The following is a 10,105-nucleotide window of genomic DNA, read 5'->3' on the forward strand; positions in this document are numbered from 1 at the left end:
GGGTTTGCTCCTCAGAAGAAGGTGCAAAGTTATAAACCATGGCACTCATGGTAAATCCATCTAAGGAATACACATTAGCAGTTACCTGACTTGTTGTAATCTAATAAGTGTTTGTTAAGGTATTAAATTGTTGTATTATTAGTTATAATAGCCAATCCTATTTGCTTGCTTATTTAAAGTTAAGTTCTACCATGGAACAAAGATCAAATACATTGTTAGGCCAGGTGCTGTTAGTTGCTACTCACATTTGAACTTGTTTTTCTAGGACTGCCTATCAAGATACTTTGTCTTAGAATTTGAACAAAAAGGAAAAGAGATGAAGTGGTAGATCAAATATGTCTGAATCTGCAGCACAAGCCTTAGAAAAAAGATATACTCAAACCATACCACTGAAGCATGGCCACCTTTTAAATTTACAAGAGGAATTTCAATAATACAAGGTACTTGTACAAACTGACGTTGGAAATCATCGTTGGATTTATTTTTATTCATATCTTATTACGATCATATCTACACATTTGGATTTCATGAACAATAAACCAAACTATTTTTAATTCTTTCCTATTTTAGTAAAACATGAGACTTCTTCCAGGGCAATATAGCCCAAAATGAGAAGAGAGTTGATGAAGGAGAAGTAATTTTAAAAAGAAGTGGTCTGTAATGCCTAAAACAAATGCAGACCTCAATCTAGCAAAGCACTTAAAGTTAGAAGTGCTTCACTGAATCAAGAGTTTAGGATGATAATTTAAATTATTGCAACTCAGTAGTGTCATTCAGAACTAGTAAATACCTACTTACAGAGGCAGTGATAAAATTAAGAACATTCAGTGGCAATTTTATTAATAATTTCCTGGTTTTCTCGTTATAATACAAAGCAAATTTCAGCTTGGGTCAATTCTTTAAGGATAACATGCTGCATACTTTAAGGGACTGAAATCTGAAAAAGAGACAGAAACTCAAATTATAATCTCTGTAGAGATACTGACGAGCTCTATAACCTTGGGTGCATGAATTAATTTTTGTGATGCTCATTACTTATCTGTTCCATGGCTTTAAATCACATAGGGAGAGTTTAAAAATATAAACACACACACATATATGCTCCCTAATTAATCAGCTAGATTATAAAACACTTGGAAAACATAAGAAGTGTTAGTAAGATATGATAAAGAAGATATCATCTACCAATTCATTGTAATGTTAAGGAGAAAACTGCCTTTTTCCCATTTCTTTTCCTCTCCCACTTAATCCCCAGAGGTCTAGTTCAGACCAGAGCTATTGACAGCAATAGGTACCAGAATTTAAGAAATAGTTTCTTGATGTCAATTATGTAAAATAAAAATCAAACAATCCCTCCCTATTTATTTCACATATATCTTCAGAATTGATATCTTCAGAGAAAGCATTATTTTGATGGACATGAACTGCAGCTTTCCTTCATGCACTTTAGAAATCCAATAGCCTGCAGCTTACATCCTTCTGGTGAACTGCTCCAAGAAGACTGCAATGCTCAGATCTATATGGAGAGCAGACTTTCCTGAAATCCTCAGTAAGCCACACAGAAAATAAAGTTTAGTGGGATGGGAAGGGAGTGGAAGGGGAAAAGGTAAAAGTCCAGTAATGTGGAAGTAGCTAGCAGCCAGGATTTTATCCCAAACATTCATGCTGCACTGACAGGAAGACTTTCCATTCCATTTATCAGAAAGAGTAACAGCTTCATAAAAGAGCCACAACAGCAATGCTAACATTAAATCTGTTCTGTTTCCAGTATCAAAGCAATTAGAAATGAAACCTGTTCTTGCCCAAACCTAGCAGCCTCTCTGATCAAGCAGGGTCCTGGGTTACAATATGGGCTGTAACCAAAGTAGGTATTCCACCACCACCTACATTAATTACCTTCTGATGGACTGCTAAGGTGGGTGGAGCACTGTTTCTCTATCTCTGCCATGACTCAACCATGATAACTCCTGGGGAAGCAGCAGCCACTCTGAGAGGTCCTCTCTGCTAATTTGCCATCAAGGATTCACCAGAATGACTCCCAGAGTCACACCAACCCACTGTGCAATTCCCCATCCTAGGGGAGGTACTGAACACCCCTGCCTCTATACAATCTGGGGTTTGGGACATGATGACACGTGCCACCGGAGTCCCAAGAATCACAAGAATTCTCCACCACCACCACTGGACCTCCAGAGAAGGACCAGACCTTTCCACAGGCTCGCTGCTTTGACAAAACCACATCCATCGCTCCAATCAGACTGCAACCACCATTTAACTGGACTGCTACCACCACACTGACCAACAGGGCACCAGGCTGTGTTCTGACTTTGTCAGTTTAAACCACTGTTTCTGTACTATTGCCTTTATTGTAATTTTCCTATTAAATTGTAGCTCTGACTTGAAATCTTTCACAAGATATTTGTGTTGGGTTCATTCCTCCCACTGTTTTACCTTCCACTCAGTACAAGCAGATATTTTAAAAACTCTCCAGGCTTCTACTCTGCTTTGTGTGTCTGTCTTCAGATATGAAACACACACAAACACTGAACCTACCCTCCCCCATCTCATATGATTTAGGAGGATAGCACAAGGTTGCTGCTCCCTCTGCTTCACAAATAAAATTGTCTTGGACAGGAAAAAGACTGATGAATAAACCTACAAATATATTTCTGGTTACATATAAAGGATATATCAATATTAGCAAAGCAGGCATTCAATCTCATACAGAATTGCACACTGCCAAGAGATGTTTCAATTATTTGCATATAAATATATAATACATAGTTCTCAGTATGTGGGACTTTGGAATCCACAATTCACCAACATTCTCCATCTGAAGTTCTTAGTTTTTTTAATTACATTAGATCATCGTTTACCTAGAAGGCAAGTAGCTATCCTTATTTTGCAATAAGAGCACTCAGAGGAGAACCCACACTACCTAATTTGAGACCTATATCTCAGCTGGTGGCTCTAGTGTTCCTTGATAATCAAGAACAGTAGGAAATGGATTTGTAGAGAGCTCTCAGGCCCACACACTGTGCATATGTATGCAAACTTTGAGACAAGAAATTCTGACTTAGAAATGCCATGGAATAGGAGAGATATTCTTGAGAGAGAAATGGAGCTAGAAACAAGTTTCAGAAGATGGCCTTGCAAATAAGACTAGATACTTTGGAGAAATGGAACTGTGAAAGATGCACTGTAGTGGGACCCACGAGGGGTAATTTTAGATGATTGGCTTTAAGGCATTTACAACATGATGTGGCTAAAGCTGATAGGCCAAGAAACACTTAAAATGTATTGTAATTAGGAAATAGTTGGCTTCTGATTGTGATGGCGTGAATTATAACTTCTCTACTGTCTCACCCTTCTCATGAGACAGAAAATGGAATAAAAGTTTTTAAAAGGCCTCTCAGTTGCTCCATCTCTGGATCAGGAAAAGGGGATTGTCTGACAAAGAACTATGTCTATTCAATGTAAATCAAGGACTTTAAGGTGTAATTCATGTGGTCAAATACAGACATAGTCTTCAGAAGATAATGCTCCAAGGATTTGAAGTGGAGACTATGATGGAGAAAGCCATATCCAGCCAGATGAAACCACACCTATTCCCATTCACACAATTCCTCCCTTCAGTACAGTTCTCTACATGTGTGCCTTAACTACTACATGGTCACAGTTCACTGAAGTAGCATCAGGAGAAGGTGGATTTCACTGCAGGTAAGTCTGTGACACGCTGCACAGCCTTTCTGCCATGTTCACTTGTTTATGTTCCCATTTTCATCTTCTGTAAGCTTTTCTCAGGTGGGTAGCACCTGGCAGGAGTTCCCTTGCTAAGCATTAGTATACACCCTACCATAGCTCAGATCCTTTTTTGGGACCACTGTATATTAGCATAATGAAAACAACCAGCAGATAATAGTGCTGAGCAATCCTACTGCTTCAGCCAAAGAAAACAAATTTTCACAGTAAGGCAAGATTAGAATTTTTGATCTTTACCTCTGCTCAAGCTCTCCATTATACTGAATCTGAAGACAGATGTGTAACTTTTATTAATGCTAGGTGGTGTTAAAATTTAAATGCCTAGATCTACAATATACTTAATTTTTGTCTCTATATCTGTTTCCCTGGTTTTGGTCTTTTGGAGACCAGAAATAAATGTCCCTGAAGAACCTTGGAATAAACTTAAGTATTAAAAAAAACCAAACAAAAAGAGGCAAAAAAAGCACAGAAATCACACTGTCTTTTAAATGGCCTACATTACTCTATATTCACATATTTACAGCACTGTATATACAACAGACACACAGTAGAGAGAGTTAAACACTTCCAGAAGACAATTTGGAACTCATACTGACATGAATTGACTTTGTAAGTAATTCTAGGTCTAGTCCCTTTGAAGATGACTACTTCATCTCCTTCCTTTATGCTGGGAATATATAAAAGGACCATTAACAGCCTTCAGACAGGTGACCTGCATCTCTCTCCTCTTCCTTTTGACAGGGATTAACTTCTCCCTGTGTATACAAGGACTTGATGCCCTTCAGCAATGTCTTTATGTTTTGTCTTCCCCTCCTTTATTTTAAATTTTTTTATTATTTTTTAAAATGTGCTAGCTAGAACAGACTGCATTTGGATTGTTTAAGCAACAGAAGTTTCTTCTTAAATCTTCAGACCTAAGGAACATTACATTGCTCAAGCTTATCACAAACACAGAGATTTGCTTTAAATGTTAACAATACTTGACTTTGCCATGGAGGAGTGCTAATTAAAGGAAAAACAAGAAGCATCTGTAAAATATTCTTACATCATTCAGTTAGAAACATGAAAGACATGTTACAGAATGTATGGAATAGGGCAACAGGCTCTATTCATCAGCAGTAACCCAGAATTTTGCTTGTTGTGAGCACAAAGATATAAGTATATTTCTGAAAATGCATTATGGTATAAAGTCTGTCTTGGTGTTTTGAGCTCTTTTCAGAACAAACTTATTCCTTAGAACTGCAATAATAAAGGCAGCTATCATATTCCTACTTTACTCCAATGCTATATTAACCCTAATACTTTAGCTAACTATAGTGAAATAAAACTTACCTTAAAAATCAAATCCTTTTTCCCATAACGAAGCTCTTTCAGCTGGGCTTGGATCTTTTTTGACTGAAAGTGAGGATAATCAAATCAGGTTTTGGGGTTTTTTTTAAATTTTAAATATTAAAAAAACCATTGTAAATTCTGAGAACAGCAGAACCTAGATCAGATTTAAAATCTAGAACACCCCACTCCAAATAATCGTCAATTGCTTTTCCAGGTTCACAAGCCAAACCAAGCAAAAGCACCAAGGAAAATGCAAAATGGCACCCACCAAAAGCACATATCTGAGTTAGTACTGTAAAGAACAGCAGTTGGGCTTACACATTTTAGACATGAGCTGTTATTAACACTTTCCATGAAGCATAACTGAAGGAATCACCTCCAAAGCAAACAATCTTATTCTTAGAAGTAAAGAGGCTCCATAGGCTTATACAGGTCTTTGTAAAGATCAGGGTGTTCCAGGTGGCATCCAAAGGAACTAGTTTGGAACTAGTTTTTCAGTTTGTAACCATTCCCTTGAAAGTACAGGCATAGTATGCTTATTTATAGCAGTTTAAGATGATATTTACTTTATATATTGCTACATATATCCTTAAAATAATTCTAAGTAGTAGTCTATATATTATTTTATTATTTATACAAAATAAATAGAAATGGATTTTTTGTACTAAACCCAACTATCCAAGGAACATTATTTCCCCATTTATCTAAGAATCCTCTCAAAGTAATATTTTTTTAAATAAAATCCACAGTCCCAACTGATACTCAATAAATTTTTTGGTATTAATTAATGCCAAGTATTTTGAAGTCCCTGGAATGGATTAGAAGTCTGTTTCACATTTACTGAAAGAGCATTCCATAAACATAAGATATTACAAAAGCAGTATATCTTTCTTAAGCTGGAATTTTTGGAAAGATTTTATCTCTTTCCAATTGATGCAGTCAAATTCAATGACAGACTTTTGGGAAGGCTGAATGAAATCTAAGGAATCGAAAATTTTAGAACCTGCTTTAAATGTTTAAATAGTAAGGCCAAACGGGTTATGGCATTCTGTAAAATCTGACACTAATAGCCAAGATCAGTCCAGCAGAATTCTTTGTTCTGTGACTTTATTCACTGTTAGTTCATTCAATAGCACTGTCCTCTGACCTGGACAATACAATTAATTGAGCTGTGGAATATATTCTACATCATCTAAAAACCAGTGAGAAAGTGTTCACCAATTTTAATTATTTTGAAGGCTGTGTTTAATAAAATATACAGTTTCTGTGATATGCAAGGTATCCAAATAGGCTGTAGAGGAATCTGAGAGTTATAATTAAGGTATAACTCATTTGCTAAATATGAAGCCTGTGATGAAATTAAGAGTCATAAAGCTAAATACATTCAGTGCAGGTCAAAAGCATGTGTATGACCTGCAACTCTTTGTGATAAAATTTGGTTATTTTGCGGATTTTCTGTGCTTCAAGGGAGAGGACCTCTTAGTCAGATCAAATTACCATTAAACACAGGTCTCTAAAATACAGAGTCTGGTAGTCTTTCCCTGGCATGCGTCCCTTTCAGTGTCCTGGAAATCCCAAAATTTGCACCACTCTGCCTTGCTCCTTCCAAGGCCCTGCCTTCTTGGAGAAGAAGATCCAGACATGCTAAAAGTGTGCAGGATCACAAGCATGCTCCCACTGAAGCAACCAGACAACAAGGAACCCCTCACTGTCTGTCTGCATGCAGCCTGAGGCAGCAAAACAAAGCAGGAGCTTCCTGGCAGGCAATCCTACCCACAAAAGGTATTGGATATAATACCTGAAAGGATACTGAGTTCACACAGTTGTTATGCTTGGTAAGCATAACTTATTAAAAACAGAAAACACACTGTGTTCTTCTGGCTGGCACAACTTAACTGGCAAAATGAGCACAAAAAAAGGATGCTCCAGTAGCATTTCTGCTTGTTCCAACAACCATGGTTAATAGCTGCAAATTGGCCAGGATGATTCATAAAGTAGGAGATTCTCACACTTTGAAGTACACTCACAATCTGCTGTCTTGACTATAACTTAATTTATTTTTAATTTTCCAAAGAACTCTGACTGCCAGGGCTTGTCACACTGTAATAAAATTAAATTATCCTTAAGCTTCATCCTTAGATGCAAATATTAAAACAGGCATAATCAGAGAAAAGATCTTCAAGTTAATTACCAAAGATTCAAGTATTATGCAGCTAGGTGTGGTGGTTTGACCCTGTCTGGATGCCAGGTGCCCACCAAAGCCACTCCATCACTTCCCTCCTCAACTGGCCAAGGAACAGAAAATATTTACTCATATTACTTTAGTCTGGGTTTTTTGCATATATAATTTCTGTTAAGGTCATTGCACCTTGCCAGAATGAAACCAAAGCATAAAATATTTCCTCTGTACTAAAATTCTCCTAATGATTATTAGAGTCTCTACCTTTTAGCAAAAGGTTCATGAGGTAAGGATAGAGAGAGGTTGCTCATCAATTACCATCATGGGCAAAACAGACTTGATTTCGGAAAATTAATTGAATTTATTACCAATCAAAATCAGAGCAGGATAATAAGAAGTAATAGAAATCTTAAAAACAGCTTCCCCCCTCTACTTCCCAGCTTCTACCTCCTCCTCCTTCAGCAGCACAGGAGGGAATGAGGGTTGTGCCCCCAGTTAATCACATTTCTCTTGCTGCTTCCTCCTCGGGGAGAGGATTTCCTCTGCTCCATCATGGGTAAATGTATTTGCACAGGAAACAGTCCTCTAAAACTTGTTCATTGTGAGTCCCTCCCATGGGCTACATTCCTGTACAAACTGCTCCAGCACCATCCCTTTCCATGGGGTGCAGCCCTTCAGGAACAGGTTGCTCCAGGATGGGGTCCCAAGTCCCACCAGGAAACCTGCTCCAGCCTGGGCTCCCCTCTCCATGGACCCACAGCTCCCTGCTCCAGAACTGGTGTCTTACAAGGTCACAACCTTCTTTAGGGACATCCACCTGCTGTGACATGGGGCTCCTCCACAGGCTGCAGGTGCATCTCAGCTCTAGTGCCTGGAGCAGCTCCTCTCCTTCCTTCTGCATGGACCTTGCTATCTGCAGAGATTCTTCCACATATTCTCACTCCCCTCTGTGACAGTGTTCACAGGGGTTTTCAGGTGAGGGAAGAGACAAGAATGTTGACTCTATGTTCAGAAAGCTTGATTTATTATTTTATGATATACAGTACATTAAAACTATACTAAAAAGAACAGAAGGAAAAGTTTCATCTCAGAAGGTTAGCTAAGCTGAGAATAGAAAGGAATGAATAATAAAGGTTTGTGTCTCATACAGAGAGTCCAAGCTAACTCGGCTGTGATTGGCCATTAATTATAAACATCTAAGATGGGCCAATCACAGATCCACCTGTTGCATTCCACAGCAGCAGATAATCATTGTTTACATTTTGTTCCTGAGGCCTCTCAGCTTCTCAGGAATAAAATCCTAAGAAAGAATTTTTAACGAAAAGAGGTCTGCGACACCCCTCTTCTCTATCAACAATTATTACTGTGCAGTAACTTTTTTCTTATTTAAAGATATGATCACAAAGGGGTTACTACCATCTCTGATTGTCTCAGCCCAGGGCAGTGGCAGGTGCATAGTGAAGCTGGCTTACACTGGCAGTTCTGGAAGCTTCCCAGAATAAGCCACCCCAATAGCTCTCCCCACTACCAAAACCTTCCCTTGCAAACCCAATACACTTGAAAAAGAAGGGTATTTGTACACACTGCTGGCTTTTAAGCAGTAAAGAAGGGAAGAAAATACATCTGTATTCCTACACTGCAACACGTTTGAGACCAACAATGGGGATAAAGGAAGATAACAGATTTTGAAAGACTTAAAAAAAATACTCCTAACCTTATTGTTTCCTACCTTTGAGAATTTATCAGAAACTTGACCACCTAAGTACTGATCTCTAACTTAAAAGGTAGAGACTCTAATGAAGAAAATGCATTCAATAATCATTAGGAAAATTTTAGTACAGAGGAAATTTTTATGCTTTGGTTTCATTCTGGCAAGGTGCAATGATGTTAAAAGAAATTATATATGCAAAAAACCCAGACTAAAGTAATGTGAGTAAATCAGATTCACATGTAATAGGTTTTTTTTAAAATGAAAAGAAAAATAAGGGGAATGCTCACATGACTGCAGGTACTTCTACATGGAGGAATTTGCCAAAAATAGGGCTTTTGTATCATTGACTATCTATCTCACTCTTCAGCAGAGGGGAGGTTTCTCTCCTTCAGTTTCACGGTGACCCTTTTTCCCTTGAAATAATGAAACACTCTGGGAATCAATAATAATAGACCTTTCCTGGCTCAATGTTAATTTCAAAATGGACCTTTGGCAATTCCTGGCTTAGTGTAGACATGGAGTTCATGTAAATGAAATCAGTTTTATATGTTACAGATGTATATATGTTATAGATGTATATATCTATAGAGTTATATCACAGGCACATCCAGATGATTGTATTTCTCTAAAACTTGAGTTTGCAACTTGTTTTCTAATACATTTCAGTTGCTTCTTGTGAAGTCACAAAAATTAACTGGGATGACAGCACTTCACCACATAAGCATAATATATACTCTGTATTCTGGTCTATATATATATACATAAATATATACCTTTTTTTTTCTCTGTATCTGTATAATACACCAGAGCCTCAGTACAAAACACTTTGATACAAACTTTTTGGGTACATTAGATTTAGAATAGAGAGGAATCTTCCTTACCTCTTCTGCGTGCATACCACAAAGCTTGTTTCCTGACAAGAGCTTGTTTTTGAGGCTTTTGTTCTAAGAATGGGACAAAAAAATAACCAAAATAGTTTATTAGTAAGTGTTACTAAAATATTAAGGGACCCTTTAACTATTTAACCATACTGACTTTATTTATTTATATGATAACGTCTTCAAGTCACCAACAAAGATATAAATAAAACAAGAGAGATTAATCAAGGCACAGTATCCTCT

At 37.5% G+C, this 10,105-nt stretch overlaps 1 protein-coding gene across 1 annotated transcript in view; it reads right to left on the reverse strand.

Annotated features, from left to right (window-relative positions):
- The window catches only part of LUZP2 (leucine zipper protein 2), a 148,570-nt gene that overhangs the window by 42,665 nt on the left and 95,800 nt on the right, over positions 1-10,105 (reverse strand). The window contains exons 6-7 of the mRNA XM_014309621.2: positions 9,866-9,928; positions 5,095-5,157 (exon numbers count right to left, since the gene is read on the reverse strand). Of these exons, the coding sequence (XP_014165096.2) occupies positions 5,095-5,157; positions 9,866-9,928 (126 nt within the window). The remainder of the gene's footprint in view (positions 1-5,094; positions 5,158-9,865; positions 9,929-10,105) is intronic.

Source organism: Geospiza fortis, unplaced genomic scaffold (genome assembly GCF_000277835.1).
Source record: "Geospiza fortis unplaced genomic scaffold, GeoFor_1.0 scaffold165, whole genome shotgun sequence".
Taxonomy (NCBI): Eukaryota; Metazoa; Chordata; class Aves; order Passeriformes; family Thraupidae; genus Geospiza; species Geospiza fortis.